This window comes from Podarcis liolepis (assembly GCF_965112155.1).
Source record: "Podarcis liolepis genome assembly, chromosome: 10".
NCBI lineage: Eukaryota > Metazoa > Chordata > Lepidosauria > Squamata > Lacertidae > Podarcis > Podarcis liolepis.
In genome coordinates this window covers 33,992,807-34,011,721 of record NC_139562.1, presented here as the reverse complement: position 1 = coordinate 34,011,721, position 18,915 = coordinate 33,992,807, and the positions used below count along the sequence as shown (strand labels likewise).

The following is an 18,915-nucleotide window of genomic DNA, read 5'->3' as shown; positions in this document are numbered from 1 at the left end:
TTGAAAAGCAGCCAACACAAACCCAGAAGTGAGTGTTTTCGTATGATGGGTGACGGCCGAATCATCGGAAGCTTTTCTGAAGAACAGCTGGGAAAGCAGCAAAACCAACCAAAAGTCTTGCTGGCACCCAAAACCTGACACAAGAGGGTAGAGACAAAGAGAGGCTGCATGTTGCAATAGATAAAAGTACGACTAAATAGTATTTCTTTTGTCCGTTATAAATATTTGTGTATACACCGGCGCGCTTGGCGTTTAGTTAAATAGCAATACTCTACAAAAAAGAGCAACCAGCAAACGACAAAATTCACAGCGACCAAAATATATAGGATAAGTACAGACATGGGCGTAGAGGTGGGCGGGGAGAGGCAGCTGCCCACCCTCCAAATCAATAAAAATACATAGCTAAAGGAGGTTCTGCTCGCCCCCCAACAAAAATCCTGGCTACGGCTCTTCACAAGCGGGACTGCACCTGCTCCAAAAATACTCCCGCATGGGACGCTTCCTATACAATCCTGCACCCGCCATCACGCGCCTTCTAGCGGCTTCCTGTTTCCTCCCCGTCGCCCTATGGGCTCTTGCGCATGCGCGCTCGGAATAAAGCGCCGTCGGGCAAAAGCAAAACAGCATTTTCCTCTAGCAAACGTCTGCGTCGCGTGGTCAAGAGACGGTGTCCGGTCTTCTGTAAGGTCGCGGTTGCCAGCGACCCTCCGTCTTCTGATAGAAGGAGCGCTTACCTTGCCGCTGCCCTCGGACAGCTGGTCGCCGTGGAGCACGAACGCGAGGCGGGTGAGTGGAGCCGCGAGGGCTGGGGCTGGGGCTGCTCGGCTGCTGCGAGTGAGCGGAGGCTTGCAGGGGAGCCTTCAGGCCTTGGCCGCCGCTCCTCCGTCGGCCTCGGCCCGCTAGCGGGTGCCGGGGATCCCTCTGACGGGGAAGAAAGGGAGGAGGAGGATCTGGAGAGCAGGACGGCTCTTCTCCTGGCCACGCACATGGTTCATTGGGCTCCCTTCCTAATGCACATGATCATGGTAAGCCTTAGCCTTCAAGCACACCATTCTTCTGCTTAGCGTTTTCGTGTGCTGAGCACTTCATCTCATTTCATGAGAAAATTCGGGCAGATTACACTTCTGTAGTGCAAAAGGTGCATTTTAGAGTAAATGGGTTCAGGCCGTAGACGTTTCTAGCTTTCCGACAGCGAGATTGCTACTCTGCAAATTAGTCCTGTGCAACGAAATGAAAAACCAAACGTGCACGATGCTCAGTCTGTAGTCAGATACAGTAATCGTTATCTGACTTAGGTCAACTTACATGGGCCTTCCCTCCTTCCCACCACCCCTTATGCTCGCAGCAACACTGTGAAGGCTATAGGCTAAGAATGGGTAACCCATGATTATCTGGTGAATTGTATGTCTCAGTGAGGATTTGAACCTAGAGCTCCACAGTCCTAGTCCAGTACTCCAAGCATGGAAACATGCTGGTTTTAGAACTGAGCATGTTGCAGGGCAAATAATATAGATGCACTTGAATTTGGTGTGTGGGCCTGTGAGATATGAGTGCATATCCAGAACACGCCAATGTTTTACCTCAGAAATCCATGTTTCTTTTTTTACCTAAATGTTTTTCTTATCAAATTGATGGTCATTACAAAGCACGTCAAAGTGCAAGTAGATAAATAGGTACCGCTCCGGCGGGAAGGTAAATGGCATTTCCGTGCTTCTCTGGTTCGCCAGAAGCGGCTTAGTCGTGCTGGCCCCATGACCCAGAAGCTGTACGACGGCTTCCTCAGCCAATAAAGCGAGATGAGCGTCGCAACCCCAGAGTCGGTCACGACTGGATCTAATGGTCAGGGGTCCCTTTACCTTACATCTTAAGAGATTCCAAGGGCCAGTTTGGACATAACAATTCTGCTTAATAAAATAGGTCATTAAGCCAAGATCAAGCCTTACACCAGCACACTCCCTCTTTTCCTCCCCTGTACTAGCTTCAGGGCTTTTATTACGGTTACTTTCATTTTGGTCTTAAAAAGACATCCTCATATGAAATCAAGATCAAAGTTATCAAGAATTACAAGAGGATCTGTCCTGGAGTGTCAACACAAGGGGGCTTGTGAAGAAGGCGCAGCAGAGACTGTACTTTTTGAGAATACTAAGGAAAAACCATCTTCCGCAGAAACTGCTGCTTGCCTTCTATCACTGTGCCATTGAGAGCGTGCTCACTTATGGCTTATGTGTGTGGTACGGAAGCTGTACTACCCAGGACAGGATGGGGTTGTGCAGGGTTGTTAAGGCAGCAGAGAGCATTGTTGGCTGCCCACTTTCCACCTTAGAGCAGATTTATGCCACAAGGTGCCATAGGAAGGCACTGGACATAGTAAAAGATCCATCGCATCCTGGTCACTGTCTCTTCGAGCTCCTGCCGCCAGGACGGAGATACAGGACGATGAAGACAAGAACAAGCCGTCTTAAGAACAGCTTCTTCTCCAGAGCGATCTCGGCCCTGAATGGGAAGCCCGGACTTTGAAAGTCATCTAATCTCCCTTGCTGTATTATACTGTATTGTTTAATTAGTGTTTTTATGGAGCAGTCAAGTAATTTCGTTGTCCCCGAAGGGTGCAATGACAATAAAGATATTATTATTATTATTATTATTATTATTATTATTATCATTCACACGATCTGTTCTGGTTCTGTCATGTGAAACTCTTCCTCCAGGAGCTTTCGAATGCTTCATAGAAAAGCTTTTTATGTGCCTTAGTACTTTAAATATGAGTTCTGTGTTTGCCATTTTAATTCTCAACCTAATTGAATGTATTTTAGCCTATTAAATTATGACAGTATTGTTTGGTATACCACTTTTGAGTTTATGTGTTAAGAAAATGGTATTAAGTATCTTAAAGTAACAAAACATGGCTTATTTTATGATAAACAGTATATTTCACAGCACACTGCAGATAGTAGACATTTTCCAGCAAATAAGGTTGGAAAATAGGCAAATTAAAAATCTGTTAAAAATAACTACGGTAATGTAAAATCTGATGATATACAGTAATTCATAATCAAATTAGCTTGCTCAGAATGGTTACAAAATTCTTTAATAACCATTGATTTTTACAAGGAATTGAAATGTACACCAGATTAGGTCAATGGAACAAGATCCACCAGTCACAGAAACTTCAGCATCTTTCCCCCTCCTGTTACCATCTGCTGTCACAACCATCATTGCAGAAAAGAACATTTGTCTTGCTGACTCTTCTTTTTTCCTACTTCAGGAACTTTATCTTGTTGGCCACCATGTTTGTGTTAGTGGAGATGACAGATACTGTGCGGATTCCTCCATGGCAGTTTGAAAGGAAGCTTAATGACGCTATCACTGAAGAGTTGAATAAGAAGTTAGCCAATAAGGTAAAGCGTAAGTGTTGTAGGCCATGATGGCTGACTAAAGTTTTTTAATGGGCAACTATTGTAAATGTGAAGATTTTTAGAAACAGACCAGTTTGTTGACTGAAAATAGCATCTGTGGCTTAGTGTCAATAAAGAGTATAATGTCACATATAATACTAGGCATGATGAAAAATCACATAACTTAACTGGTGTAATTGCAGTGGCTACAGTAGTTTGCACAACTATGGAAAAATAACTCTACCAGATTTTGACCAGTCTAAATTCAGTATCCAAGTGAGATGCAATGTAGTGTACGACTGGAAAGTAAATGGGAGGCAAAAAATAAGTAGAAACTAGAAGTGGAGTATCCATTTAGGAAACTCACTCAAATTTCTTCTTAATTATCTCATCTTTTTCTACTGCTTTTGCCAGTTGAGGCCGGCACGTATAAATAATTTTCTGCTAAACAATTATTTTGAATCAATTCACCAGTTTGGTTCATCTGCACAGCTTTCCTTGTGCATAAACTCTGGCATATTGTTTCAGGAAGGCTTAACACATTTCCTCTAGTTGCTGGAATTTATTGCTCTCCGGATTTTGTCTTCCCCACCCCCAAACAGGTTGTGTATAATGTTGGCCTCTGCATCTGCCTTTACGACATCACAAAACTGGAAGATTCCTACATATTCCCAGGAGATGGTGCATCACATACAAAAGGTTTGCCTCTTATTCTTTGGATTGGTAGAGTTGACAACCACAAAATTTAAGAGAGGTGCCTAAAGCAATATGAACATGAGTAGACAGCACTACAGTACTTTAAGATCTCTATTTTCTTCATGTGGGAATCTACGTTTTGCTGGTAAAGCAACAGATACTTTCTGTAGCAAATACATTTGGGAACTGCTTCATAGGCAGACATCAGAAGAAGTCCCTTTTACTTCATTTAATCCTTAGAACTTGCTATCCCTTAGGAGAGTTGTGGTGACACACTAGGTATGCTGCAGTACCACATTTTCTTACCTGTTAATATTCTCAAGGAGGTAGGCTTGTTCTACATGTTTATATATTGATGATCTAGGCTGCAGAAATAGAAATATGATATGCTGACCTATGGCAGGGTTGGGGAGCAACTTCAGCAGGAGTAGAAGATCCAGAAGCGACCAGCCCTCCATGAGCCACTTTGACAGGTGGTCACTTTATTGGTCATACCTTATTGCTTAGACATATCTCCTGTGTAGGATCTGATGTGAAGGCACACATTAAAAATCATGGTATAAATAGCTTGCAGTACCACGGTGTATATGCCAACTTTGGAAGCAAGTTTACAATGGGACAATTCCAATTGTGTGGGTGCCGGATGCGGCTTAGGCTTTGTTTTTGGGTTCACATTTGGAAAAGCAGGGTTCTTGTGCCTTTAAAAGCTGTGTCTCAACTATCAGGTCTAGCAAGACATAGTTGATTTCCAATAGTAAACACGAGGCGGCCGGGGGTGGTGGTGGTGTTTTACCCACGCACCACATGGCAGCCATGTTGTATTATGCCGTGTCCCTCCATGGCAGCCATTTTGTAACTAGTGCCAACAGGGCTCTCAAAATTAAAAATGAGCCAATTGGTCAAAAAAGGTTGGTGATCCCTGTCTTAAATTCTCAACTTATCACAATGTTGTTCTTTAGAATGCTGATGGATTTATCAGTCTTTGAATGGTGACAGTATATTACTTGCAGTGTGCATAATATGTACTTTTATGCTCCTGCATAAATGACACTTGTTATCCTTTTCTTTGACTTCTTTTGCTATTTTTTAAAATTCATCAGTTTCTTATGGAAAATGAAAGGTACTGACAGACTTTTTCCAGTGTGTATTTCAGTTGTTCACTCTAGAAACTGCTGGTGTCTTGACCTTCATTTATCTTGTACATCTAATATATGACAAGACAAATCTAAGACCACTTGGGTGCAAACAGGGCCACTCTAATCTTCATTTCCCTTACTGCTGCAGTTCACTCAGCACTGTCCTATTTGCTCTAGTTACCGATCAAAACAAGTCTATTTTCAGTCTGCCAGGCTTGCAGAATCTCAAAAAGCTGACACAGCTGCCCAGAAACTGGACTGATATGCTATGCACATCATTAGAGCAATGACATAGAAGCATAGATTGAAAGCATAGTTATCCTTAGGATTTCTCAGACAGTTTTTGGGAGATGGAGAGGTGCAATTAATGATGTGCGATCATGGCAATTTTGAAATTTTTAGACCCCTAAACATGAGTGTCTCCACTTGTACACCCAGCTGTATGCATGTCTGAGTGTAGATACTGGATTTTGTCAAGCAGAGAAAGTCAGAAGCAAGTGCCAACTCCACCCACCCATGTTTTGCCAGTATCATGGTTTTGGGTCTTTTGGTTCTGCCCTGGATTTACACCTTCCCATTGGAGGCCATGTCCTTTATTTAAAGAGACAAAACCCTTATGCTTCTGTTAAACAACAACTACAAACATTTTGCCACACTTGCTTTGGTGATTGTCATTGAAACGTAGGAGGTTTTGGCTTGAAATGGGAGTACCTCGGCTTACAGACCCTTCGGGTTGCGCAATTTTGGGTTGCGCACCGCAGCGAACCCAGAAGTACCAGAATGGGTTACTTCCGGGTTTCTGCACATGCGCACAGGTGCCAAATCGCAACCCACGAAGACCCGACGCTGTGGGTTGCAGACGTGCTTCCCGCACGGATTATGTTTGCAACCCAATCGTCCACTGTATTGGATTGCTATTTTAGCGATCCATAGGGAGGGAGGGAATTGTGACTTGTTCAAGCAGCATATTGTGTTGCTTTTTTCTTTTACAGTGCATTTTCGGTATGTTGTGTTTCACCCCTTTCTGGATGAAATTCTGGTTGGAGTAATAAAAGGCTGCAGTCTGGAAGGAGTTCGGGGTAAATTTTAACTTTTACTAGTAATTCACCAAATAATCACAGGAATATTATGGGTAGGACTGCAGTGGGTGTCTAGAATTCTGGAATATTATATCAAGATAACCAGTAGATATGTCTCAAAAGAAAGACTGTTCTATTAATAAAGTTTGAAGTTACTATGGTTAAGATGTTTGGAATCACTCCTTAATAGCAGCAAAACATTGCCAAAAGAACTGAACTTCAGTTTCTTTTCTGAAAAATAAATAAAAATACGTCAATATAGAATGAAAGGTGGAAAAACATATCTGAGGCTTAAAGTTGTTCTCCTTTATTGTCCTGATGGATATTCCAATTCTGCATTTATTAAATTTACAGTACAGCGGAAAGAATGCTGGACATAGGTTCAGATTCCTTATTGGACATGCCACTAGGTGATGACATGGGGAAAGCTTAAATTCTAGGAGTCGCATTGCATCCATGTTGCTTCTTTATTAATCTGAACTTCTTTTTCGTAGTTTCACTTGGGTTCTTTGATGACATCATCATTCCTCCAGAATCCCTACAGCAACCTGCCAAGTTGTATCCTCTAAACAGCTCCCTGACGCTGGATGTCTAAAGATGTATAATATGAAAACTACTTCCCTTCAGATGGAGTCTGTTTTTACTTAATGCAAAACCCCCTCTGAGTTATGTTACAAAACGTTCCAGTAGATTGTCTGTTATTTAATGCTAGACTAATATTAATATTAGGTCACTAGGCTCAGGAAAGCATCCATATAATTTTTGAAAAACTGGGTGTATCCAACACTTTCACAATGGATCTTTCATTTACCCTCATCCCTGCCCCCCCAAGCTCATTTAGAGAGGAATTATCAGACATTGTGAGCTGTGTCATCTGGTGCTGCAGGTGTAAGAGCTCAGGGTTGCAGGGCACAAGATTCCTCCATCTAATCATAGGCAACCTCCCTGGGCACAAACTCTGTAGCCATGGATGGACGCAGCCTTCAATGTTTGGCAGGGCCCCCAGACTCTGTAGGGAAGCTTTGTGGAAACTGTAGGGGAAGAGAAAAGGATCCATTGCACAAAGCTGCCTTCTACTTGCACATTGGATACAACCCAAAGATTAGTTGGGTTGAGGGCTGTGGTGTGAAGGGCATTAATAGGAAGAGATCAGTTAAGGTTTGGGAAACTGCAGTCCAAATCAAATGTCTTATTTGTTTCCATCCTGAGACCTGTGGTTAGTTGCTGGATTGAATTCAATTTTCTTGCTGCATAACATAAGAGACATTTATTAGCAGCATGGTCTGTGTGAAAACCTTGCACAGGGGACAGCGAAATGCATTTTCCAGAATGCATTTAGGATAATTTGCAGCAGAAAATTTTCCATTGCTGTAGAGAGTGATCTAATTTAGCATTATTTTACTTGTACTGTACTTAAGTTAAAAAGCTGTGAAAGCCAATATCAGAAAAGGGATTTCATACTTGAATTTGAACTTCTATGCCTTCTTATCGCACTGTTGCCTTAACTCTCTATGTGCCCAGTGATGAAGCAGAACAAGTATGGGTTTGGGAATATGAGACCGAAGAAGGAGCCCATGACCTGTATATGGATACAGGAGAGGAAATCCGTTTCCGGGTGGTTGATGAAACTTTCATTGACACATCCCCAACAGGCCCAAGCTCTGCAGAGCCCTCCACCTCTAGTGCCACAGAGGAGGTGCAGAAGAAGGAAGCCCCCTACACACTAGTGGTAACTATTTAACACTACTCCTTTCTACATAGGCTTTTGAAATATCCTTTCACTACCTAAAAGTAGTCACATCCTTGGTGATAGGATGTAGACCTTATTCTTTCAAGTATTTATAATTGTGAGGAAAGGGTATGTGAGGATCTCTAAGTGACCTCAGAATGAAAAACTCAGAATTCAGAGAATACTGCAGATTAAATGGATAATCCAGATTTTCATGTGCTAAATTCTAACATATATTCTTTCTCTGTGCAGGGATCTATCAGTGAACCTGGTCTGGGTCTCCTATCCTGGTGGACAAACAGTTAGCCAAAGGGAGAGACTTCTACAAGATGGGCATTTACCAGATTGAAAAAGCCAGTGTGTGCATTTTTCTCTCCTTAGAAAGCAACTGCAGAATGGAAACACTGTGTTTCTATTTCTACTTTACCCTAGTTTTGAAGTAGAAGATGAGTGGGAGCATCCAGTGTGATGTCATCAACACAGAATATTTGCATACCATGGCCCTGTCAACAAACTGGTGGTTCTGATATTTCTACCTAGCAGAACTGGGTACAAGAACCTAAGAAGAATCTGCTACCCTAGAAGAAATTTGAGACAGGCCTTGTGTTTAAAGCAGATGCAAGAAGAAACTTTGAAACATTTCAGTCTAGAAGAACCCAGTAGCGATTTGAGAGGTGAAGAGGAATGATGTTATGAAAGCTTGCAGTCATTTTACTGAATCCCTCTTGTTCCTTTTCCCCATTTTGATGGATGTGTTTCTGACAGTGGAGGAAATTCAGGCCCTGGCTTTTAAAGGTCACATACTGATAAGGAAGACTAGTAAAGCTAGGGCAAGGGTAAGAATCAAATCTATATAGCCATCAGGCTGCCTCCAATGGGTCCTCCTGAATATCTTGGAACTATTTGCTTAACCCCTGGCAAATTCAGTGAGCCACTGTACTTGCAGAACACTCTAATAATTGGGGCTAGTAAGTCTGCAGTGTTTAGAGAGCAAACAAACCTTGTTAGCTGCCCTTCTTAATCTTGCTGTCTTCCATGAAAACATGTGGCTTGAGTTTGTTTTTAGATTAGAAATGTAGATGGATTATAGCCTTTTTTTCCTCTACAGAACAAAATTCTAATGAAAGTTGCTGTAGATGTGAATCAGTTACAGATAGGTAGCCGTGTTGGTCTGCCATAGTCAAAATAAAAAAATTCCTTCCAGTAGCACCTTAAAGACCAACTAAATTAGTTCTTGGTATGAGCTTTCGTGTGCATGCACACTTCTTCAGATACATGTGAATGATGTGAATGTGAATGACATCTCAAAACTCAACAACTTTTGTTGACTTTCTGTATAAGGAGGCAGATATTCATATCTTAAAGTAGATAATTCTTCCTTGGGCATTGAATAGGAGTGCAAACATAGACAATGGCCATTCAGTTTTTGGTCTTTGACTGCATTGTAGTAGAAAATAGAACATTGGGCAGCAGTGCAAAAGGCACACAAAGACACAATCACAGTACACAATAAAACATTTCTACAGCATCATAGGACTATACATGTTGACCACTAATGAAAAAAGCAAAGCTCGGACTACCAGAGCATCAGGTAATAAATACAGCTCTTCATTTTAAGAAGGGCTTTTGACGTACATGTCTTCTATCGTAACATACTTGAATAGAGCCTGCTTCTTGATGGCGATATATTTGGCTTACAAGTTCACCGGTGAAGCCGCTCTGACTTGGCTGTTCCTGTTTCAAGGCCTTGATTGGAGGTTTTAATGCTGCTGTAACCCACTGAGGGTTGTGCAGGACATCTGCTTCTGATGTTCCTATGCGAGGTAATTATTGCAGAGCCAGTGTTTTTCTAATAAATATTGCTAGTGTATAAGGGCTTGAACAGCAGCTTTGGTTATAAAGGATATATGAGTTACCTATACAGCCAGAGAAGTGGCAATGCCATCAGGTTTTTGACCGCTTTTCAATGAAAGCCTCCTGAAATGGAGGTACCTGAAGTTCCAATAAACTTTGCACTGGTTTAAATCTTCTATTTTATTGTATAAGGGTAAAGGTACCCCTGACCGTTCTATTTATCTATTTGTACTTGATGTGCTTTCGAACTGCTAGGTGGGCAGGAGCTGGGGCTGAACAATGGGAGCTCACCCCATCGCGAGAATTCAAACTGCCAACCTTCTGACCAGCAAGCCCTAGGCTCTGTGGGTTTAGGCCACAGCACCACCCTTGTCCCTTATTTTATTGTATAGTGCTGCCTAAAATAATTTACATTTTTGTGTGATGTTGACATGACATAAACCAATTTAATAGTGTTTTTAAACACCTAAATAAAGTTCCCCAGAAATAACCACTTGTTCTTTCTTGCCATAAAGCAAAGACTTTCCTATTGTGACTCCCTCAATATAGAATCTGAACCAGCTTAATTAATAAATACACTCAGGCTTCTAGCCAATAACCAGTTATGTTGGAGTTAGCACCACTGAAATCAGTAAGACTTTTGAGTAGACATGATTTTTTTATTTAAAAAAATATATTGTTTAATCATTAGAATTTCTATTCAATGATATTTTTAAAAAATAATATTTAAAAAAAAGAAATTAGAAACTGCCATTGCTTTAAAATGCTTGCTGAACCAGAGGGTCATGTGACTGAAGTTCAAGAAGTGCATTGTCTAAGCTTTGTTGAGGGTTGGGCCCACTGCACTGATCGTACAGCATTGTACTGCTTTTATTCCACATGGTTGGAAGGACACATTTGAAATCCATAAGTGAACTTTAGAGAATATTAGAATCATAGTCTTTATTTTAACCCTTGTATATAACATGCTTCAATGTGGAAAATTCCCAGGATGACTTTTCAGTGCATCCAGCAGAGTAACAAAGTAATCCAAAAATTATAAAATAAGCATAAACCAAGTAAAAGGCAGCGTTAAATTCACAGCTCAAAGGACTGCAGAATAAGCTTTGTGTGTGCGCCATTTTCTGACCAGTGTTTTAGTAAATCTGCCACAATTCTTGAGTAATGCTATTCCAAGATGGCCTAGATTAAAAATTGAAAGACACCAACCAAATAAAATTGGAATTTAAAGCGCCTCATAAAATTCATAACAAGCACTCATAACATCTAATTCACAATACATTAGTCTAAAACCCCCCAGCAATTTACACAGAACACGTGAGGGGGAGCAACAGCTCCCATATCAAAAACTTAATTGCTAGCATTTGATCTACTATACTAAAATATGGCGGAAACCTTTTAGCTGATTGCAGCTCCCCCCCAACCCCTCACTTGGAAACAAGTCGTGTTTACCCAACGTTGTCGGAGCGAGTTCTTGGCATCCCAGAAGCTTGTTTCCAGCACATAAACTGGCTCGAAATCTTCCCTTGCCGAGGTGTTTCCTGTTCTTGGAGCCTGCGTAATAATACTTGGCCTCCGAAATAACGTATTTTAAGTCTCGATAAGAGACCGCGTTGACATACCTTGCTTGGCTTCATTTTTTATTTTATTTTGAATGCGAACGAGGGCCAGTTTGGAGTATCGCAGAATTCTTGGGCGCCTCGGCCCAGCAAGCCTACGAAGGAAAGGTGAAGGAGACCGGAGCCCCCCGATAGGCAGGAGCAACTCCCAGGACGCTAACTGCCGCCGACACCGCGGCCATTTTGAAAAACCGGAACGACGTGACGTTTCATAAAGCGCCGTCGTCGACGAGAGGCCCCCAGAGGAGCAGAGGCGCCCAGGGTAGCGCCGGGATAGAAGGGTCACTTTCTTAGGCTCGAGGGACCCCGCTGCTGATTCTCAGAAGGCTCCCTCAGACGACAGAAGCTACTCCTCTTGTTATGCTGCAAAACAAAGTCGTAATCTGTGCTTCCAACATAATGACAACCGGGTAAGGCTGCCTTGGCTAATCCTGTATGTGAGGACCCAGAAGCAATGGATGCTGGGAAGTGTAGTCCCAGCCTGCCTCGGGGTGGGTAGCGGGAAAGGATGAAGTGTATTCGTTCGGTTCTGGGAGTCGAGCGTCTGTTTGGCAAAGCCGTTCTCTTCAGTTAACTTATCTCAATTGAAAAATAAACATGTTTTCAGCCTCCATTCTCAGTGTGATTTCAAGGTTGCTTTCGGGCGGAATTAGCAATCGTGGTTTTGCTTAAATATAGCAAGGCAAGTACATGCCCAAAATAAGTAGCTTGGGAAGATTTTAAAAGTATTCCAGAATAAGACTTTAGAATAACACTTTAAGGTTGTGCTATGTACTGAGTTGAATAGGATCCAAATTGCAGCAGTCTGATTGGTCCTAGAACAATAGGATTCAGAATGCAGCAGTCTGATTGGTCCGCAGGAGCCACCCAATCCAACTCCAGGTGGAAGTGAATCCGCAACCTGATTGGCCTACAGGAGAATCCCAGAATTAGCCAATCATGTGGGGCCCATTGTGTAAATAATGTATATAAAGCAGACATTTCGAGGGAACTTTCATTCCTCACCACTATTCACTATGAGCTGAATAAAGAGCATGAAATCCACAGTCAACTCCGAGTATATTTCACTGGCAACGAATGTGGGATCCCCCTGAGCTGACCGCCACACAAAGCACCGCCACCTGCCACACGGCTGCCTTACACCGTGTGTCCAGGCTTCAGCTCCTGGACCCAAGGAACTCAGAATGGCAACCAAAAGCAGCTTCTTGCCATTCAACCCAGCATCTGGAGACTGGGAAGCGTACGCCTCCCATTTCACCTTCCTCCTAGAAGCCAAAGGGGTCACCAACGAAGAAGACGCCAAGAAGAGAGCAATATTCTTCAGTGTCTGCGGAGAGGAGACATTCGAAATTGCCCGGGCTCTCCTTGCACCTGAAGACGTTGCTACTGTTCCTTACAAAACAATAATGGAACGGCTGAAGGGGCACTTCTCACCACAGCCCTCGGTGGTGGCCCGTACAGGGATTGACAGAGAGATAGAGCCCTCGGTGGTGGCTCTTCGAAATGCCTTCTACGCAAAGCGGCAAGCCCCTGGGGAAACCATAACTGGGTTTGTGACCTCCCTCCACCAAGCCGCCCGGTTCTGCAACTTCTCAGAATTGGAGAACATGCTTCGTGACCGCCTCATCGGTGGCCTGAAGGATGAGAAGCTGCAACGACGCCTCTATGCCAAGAAGGACCTAACGTTCCAGGTCGCGCTGGAGGAGGCCCTGGCAACTGAAGCTGCCGAGCAGCTGAGGGTCCACCACAAAGACCTTGCCAATGACTCAAGATCCGACAGGGAGGAGGTGCACCGAGTACAGCAGCGCACTCAAGCAGCACACAGACCGCAGCTGCCTCGACGAGAAGGAGGGAACTGTGCAAGCTGCGGGGAGAGTCACGAGAGGAGGACCTGCTGTTTCCGCAACGCAGAGTGCAGGCAGTGCAGAAAATGGGGACACATTGCCCGGGTGTGTCGGGCTCAGCCCACCCAACACCAGGCATCAGATGACCAATCCAAGAACCCCAGGCCCTGGGGCCCAACACACCAAGACAACTCGACAGAGATCACGGACTGCCAGGTATACCAGTTGCCCCACCCAACATAGAAAAAAATTATGTAGAGGTACAGATAGAGGGGTCCCCGTGCTGCATGGAGCTTGACACGGGTTCAACTCTGTCCATAATCTCGGCAAGGACCTTAAGGAAACTATGACCTAGTGGGGGTCCCAAACTCAGGCCCGCCCCACTCACCCTCCGGGACCTCCAGAAATGTGAGGTCCCCACAATGGGGTGGGGACCTTCAGGGCAGACGCGGCAACTGGACTTGCTTGTGGTCAAGAGGCCCTACGTTAACTTACTGGGATTGGCATGGTTTGGACCGCTGGGGTTAGCTGTCACCGGGGTGAACCACACTAGCTTACAAGTGGATGTGGACGCCATATGCAAGGAATTTCTGGGGGTTTTCGATGGGAAATTGGGACAGTATACGGCCCCCCGATTGCCCTACAGCTTGACCCCGCAGTATGACCTGTGAGGCTCAAGGCCTGCTGGGTCCCGTTCGCCCTGAAACCCCGTATAGACAAGGAATTGGGCCAGCTCATGGAGTAAGGAGTGCTGGAGCCTGTGCCTAATGCCCCCTGGGAAACCCCGATTGTCACACCCATCAAGCCTAATGGCTCGGTCCGCATCTGTGCAGACTACAAATGTACCATAAACAAGGCCCTCGCGGCCCACGTATACCCAGTGCCAGTGGTCAGCCATGTCCTCGCCACCCTGGCTGGGTCAATTTTTTTTGGCAAGCTGGACTTGGCCCAAGCCTATCAACAGCTGCCTGTGGATGAGGCCACAGCAGAGGCACAGAGGAGCATTCAAGGTAAAGCGGCTGCAATTCGGTGTCAGCGTGGCACCAGGCATATTCCAGAATCTAATGGACTCTCTCCTTAAAGGGATTCCTGGCGTCACCCCCTTCTTCGATGATGTGTTGATTGCCGGGCCCACGCCAGAGGAGTTTGAGGACTGCCTCCGCACCATTCTGCACCGTTTCCAGACGGTGAGTCTCAAGATGAAGCAGGAAAAGTGTCTACTAGGAGTGCCTCGGGTGGACTTTCTGGGATTTATGGTGGACGCAGAAGGGGTCCACCCAACTGGGGACAAGGTACGGGCCATTTGTGATGCCCCAGTGCCCAAAGGCAAGACTGAACTTCAGGCCTTCTTGGGACTACTGAACTTTTACCATGCCTTCCTCCCCCATAAGGCGGCGGTAGCAGAGCCCCTACACAGACTCCTGGACAAGCGGGCCCCTTGGGTGTGGAGCCAGCGCCAGGAGACCGCATTCCAGGCAGTCAAGGACTTGCTCATCTCAAACTTGGTCTTGGCACACTTCAGCGAGAGGCTGTCGGTGGTGCTAGCATGCGACGCCTCGCCGTATGGAATTGGTGCTGTCCGATTGGTCCTAAAACAATAGGATCTAGAATGCAGCAGTCTGATTGGTCCGCAGGAGCCACCCAATCCAACTCCAGGTGGAAGTGAATCTGCAACCTGATTGGCCTACAGGAGAATCCCGGAATTAGCAAATCATGTGGGGCCCATTGTGTAAATAATGTATATAAAGCAGACATTTCGGGGGGAACTTTCATTCCTCACTACTATGAGCTGAATGAAAATATGAAATCCACACTTGACTCCGAGTATATTTCAGGCTGGGTTCCAGTATATACATTTTACCTGGAGTGTAGTAGAAATGTATAGGCTTGAGCTGATACTCTCCAGCATACCACCTAAGTGTAGTTGAAGGCTAGTAGATTTTAAATCAAATCAGTTGCTTGGAAGAAGCTTTACTCAGTTCACAGTTGTATTTAGAATAAGGAGTGGCAGGCACTGTCACTTGTGAAAAGGATAGTTGCTTTATGCTGAGCCATGGAAAGTGCATTTCCTACACCCCCCCCCCCAGCATAAATTTGCTATAAAGAAAGCTAGCTCATATACTGAGCTGATTACTTGACACGGAGCACTGAGGTTAGACAAGACTGCTTTTTTCTAAAAAAAAGTTCCCTTATATACCTCATTGGGTGTTCATACCTTCTCATGTGAGTTATTTATTATGTTGGCTTAACAAGATTAATGCAAATCTATAGCACTTTTTTCTTCTTTGCATTGTTCTACTTGTGCCTCTAAAAGACCATGAATTGACAACCTATTACAAGATCAATGGACCAGCTGCCTTCTGGTTCAGAATGATTAATATGCTCGTCTCCCATATTGCTGGGATAGTTGGGATATAAGCACTCAGGAGTGTTTGGTGGTGAACAGAAATTATTTTATATTTAATTTTTTATTGTGCAAGGTGATCTTATGGATATATTTTTACTCAGTAGTGGTAGTCCCATAAGCTAAATGAGGCCTGCACCCTAGTAAGTATATTTAGGATTGCAGCCTTAATCGCTCCTACCTTGTAAGCACCATTTACCTTTAGGGATACTCCATTTAATACACTGTCTAAAATCAATCTTTTATTGTGTACTATTTGTACATGGTTATAAATATACAAAGGTATACGTTATATATTCATGTACCGTATATGCTGCCTTACAGAGTTGCATAGGCAAAATTGACAAATTTCTGCCCACTAGGCAATTACAGTCCAGAACAGTGGGGGACTCTACAGAGGGAGGAAAAGACAAAGATAGAATAGGAAGAATGTGGGCAAGTGCCATTGCACTTACTTCATTCAAAAGGAATTTAAAGAATCCTGTAGTCTGTCAAGGGAAAATCTTCAAGAATATATTCCAGGAGCCTCCCAAGCTTCTCCCTGAGGTTCTCAATGCATTACAATTACAAACGAAATACAGTATCATTGGGTCAAAAGGTTTAGGTGGAGATCCACAAGGCTCTATTTTATCCCCTATGCTTTTAAAAACCTTTTCAGGGTTTTCCAAACTTGAGTTCCAGCTGTTTTTGGACTACAGTTCCCATCATCTCTGCCCACTGATCCTGGTAGTTAGGGATGATGGGAGTTGTAGTCTAACAACAGCTGGAGACTCAAGTTTGGGAAACCCTGATCTAAGTTAAACGAGTTAGAATCATTGAGGGGGATGTGGGCTCAGGTACCACCATCTAGCTCTACGCTACCTCTCATCTAATTAAGGTGAGCCAGTAGACATTCTAAACCAGTAGTTAAACTTAATAATGGACTGAATGAGGAACAATAAACTGAAACCTAATCCAGCTAATGCAGAAATACTGCTTATGAGTAGTTAATTTGTCCAGTTAAGTGGCCCAAATAGGTTTTGAATGAAGCCTCACCCCACCCGCCCCCAAAAGGAGCAGATAGATAATTTGGAGGTGCTACTAGATCAGGGGTCAGCAAACATTTTCAGCAGAGGGCCAGTCCACTGTCCCTCAGACCTTGTGGGGGGCTGGAATGAACAAATTCCTATGCCCCACAAATAACCCAGAGATGCATTTTAAATAAAAGGACACATTCTACTCATGTAAAAACATGCTGAGTCCCGGACCGTCCGCAGGCTGGATTTAGAAGGTGATTGGGCCAGATCCGGCCCCCGAGCCTTAGTTTGCCTAACCATGTACTAGATTCATAGGTGGCCTCTGTGGCACAGAACATCTTTTATGAAACAACCACACCCATATCTGAACAGAGATAACTTTGAAACAATTATCCAAGTTTTGGTAACCTGATTAGCTTATTGTGTTGGCTGCCTTTGAAACTGGTCCAGAAACTCCACTTGGCCCAAATAAAGCAGAAAGATCAGGAGCATAGTCAGGTAATTTTAGAGTGTAAAACTTAGATCCCAGACTTAATGGTCTTATGTGGTGCAGGATCTTCAGACAGCCATGTGTATTACTTAGTCATTAATAACAACAAAGACCTGTATAGCTTCAATTAAAACAACTTGGGGAAGGAAAAGGGATTTGATAGGTAGACGAATCTTATTTTTTTTTTAAAAAAAATATAGACTATTAAAATTATTGTTATTTTTTACAAATGATTCCCATCATTGCTGTAAGAAAGACTTGTCAAAGAATGGCAAGGGGATAATTTACACATTCCTTTGAGGGGAGAAAAACAAATACACCAGTTTTAATGTATTGTAGAGAAATAAAAGAGAATTGACCTCGTAGTACCAGATACTGTACACTTTTATACCAGTATGTAAACCACTACTGGATGGTGCAACTTTTAAGGCTATAAAGGCTATATAGTCAGATTTTTGGCCAGTGTACATGGTTAATCCAAGTTGCCCTGTTCAAATCATTCATCCATCAGACCCATAGCTCTAAAAATTCAATCCCTCCTTAGTAGAATTCTGATGCAAATAAAGCAATACAGTGTAATATAGTAACACACAGGTGAAAAAATACCATTTGTTTACAATCATTCTGCACAGCTTGGGTTATTGTTCTGCAGAGAAATAAGTGGTCACATGAAATTGACTACTGTTAACCTCCAGCTGCTACAATCACATTAAGATACTTTTAAAATGCATTAAATACCGTCACAATATTATTTTTCCATAGAAACAACTTATGTTTTTACCACCAGAATGATCAAATATAATAGGAAATAATGCAGAACAGAAGGTCTGCTCATAAAATCACCCAAAAGGATAGGTGCACTCTTGTCTATTTTCACACATTAAGGTTGCAGACTTAAGTACATTTATCTAGCATCAAGCCATATTAAAACATGTAAGGCTTCCTTAGAGTACACAGGTATAAGACTTATGATGTAAATTTGACCGCCCAGTTCTAGTCATGTTTACTTCGAAACAATCCCATTTATTTCAGTAAGACAGACTGCTGCATGTATGCCCTTACTAGGAAATAGGTCTCATTCAATTATGTGGGACTTGCTAAAGGGTCTGATTCTATTTCTGTGCTCGCTTCTTTGCAAAAATTGGAAAGCAGAAAACCTATTCACACTTACCGGTAACTTTTCTGTCCCACTCCAGTTGAATTCAATGGAACATTGACTTGATGTCATGTTTGTGACAAGACAACCTCCTTGAATGTTGCCCTGAATATGCGCTGTAGTTGCCCTATATGTGCTATGCCTGCATATAAGCTTTCAGCCTTTTATTTGCACTTTGTACTTTCCATATGCATTTGTACTTTTGCTTACCATTCTACTGGACAGCAGCTCTTGCCTTGGTCCTCCCCTCTTTGATGCCCAAGTGGGCATACTGACAGCTGCACAACACAACTCCCGGGGGGACGGACCCTGGCAAATAGAGAGATAAGGACGATACAGATCTCTGTCTTGTGGAAATTCAGTTCTAAGCACTTCACTGAAAAAATAAATAAAAATCACAAAGGAGGTGGGCATCCAGGAAAAAAACCATTGGCAATCCCACCTACCATTGCACTCACGTTGGGAGAGAATTGGGAGGTACAGGGAGAGTGTTCAGT

General features: G+C 43.4%; 2 protein-coding genes and 2 long non-coding RNA genes across 4 annotated transcripts; 3 read left to right on the top strand and 1 right to left on the bottom strand.

The window, feature by feature from the left end:
* Positions 1–3,108: 3,108 nt before the first annotated feature.
* POLR3H (RNA polymerase III subunit H) lies at positions 3,109–9,009 on the top strand. The gene is made up of 6 exons (XM_083462838.1): positions 3,109–3,398; positions 3,998–4,094; positions 6,220–6,306; positions 6,801–6,864; positions 7,828–8,035; positions 8,288–9,009. The coding sequence occupies exons 1-6, from the start codon at positions 3,120–3,122 to the stop codon at positions 8,339–8,341; spliced, it is 789 nt and encodes a 262-aa protein (XP_083318964.1). The 5' UTR covers positions 3,109–3,119; the 3' UTR covers positions 8,342–9,009.
* Positions 6,592–11,780, bottom strand: LOC310687588. The gene is made up of 2 exons (XR_014516485.1): positions 11,019–11,780; positions 6,592–7,337 (listed from the first exon to the last, which is right to left on the bottom strand). It is a non-coding gene; the product is annotated as an uncharacterized lncRNA (long non-coding RNA).
* LOC310687589 lies at positions 9,324–10,379 on the top strand. Its single transcript, XR_014516486.1, has 2 exons — positions 9,324–10,053; positions 10,251–10,379. It is a non-coding gene; the product is annotated as an uncharacterized lncRNA (long non-coding RNA).
* A 757-nt stretch (positions 11,781–12,537) lies between the features above and the next one.
* LOC310687586 (uncharacterized protein) lies at positions 12,538–15,097 on the top strand. Its single transcript, XM_083462837.1, has 2 exons — positions 12,538–13,568; positions 14,436–15,097. Exons 1-2 carry the CDS (start codon positions 12,693–12,695, stop codon positions 14,472–14,474), a joined length of 915 nt encoding a protein of 304 aa, XP_083318963.1. The 5' UTR covers positions 12,538–12,692; the 3' UTR covers positions 14,475–15,097.
* Positions 15,098–18,915: the final 3,818 nt, after the last annotated feature.

What these genes read in the sequence shown, in the direction of transcription:
- LOC310687586 (XM_083462837.1), top strand. Translation starts at nt 12,693, where the DNA reads ATGGCAACCAAAAGCAGCTTCTTGCCATTCAACCCAGCATCTGGAGAC. An exon ending in CAGAGATCACGGACTGCCAG is followed by an intron (nt 13,569 to 14,435) that starts GTATACCAGTTG and finishes CTCTCCTTAAAG; the next exon opens with GGATTCCTGGCGTCACCCCC.
- POLR3H (XM_083462838.1), top strand. Translation starts at nt 3,120, where the DNA reads ATGTACACCAGATTAGGTCAATGGAACAAGATCCACCAGTCACAGAAA. An exon ending in ATAAGAAGTTAGCCAATAAG is followed by an intron (nt 3,399 to 3,997) that starts GTAAAGCGTAAG and finishes ACCCCCAAACAG; the next exon opens with GTTGTGTATAATGTTGGCCT. An exon ending in AAGCCCCCTACACACTAGTG is followed by an intron (nt 8,036 to 8,287) that starts GTAACTATTTAA and finishes TTCTCTGTGCAG; the next exon opens with GGATCTATCAGTGAACCTGG.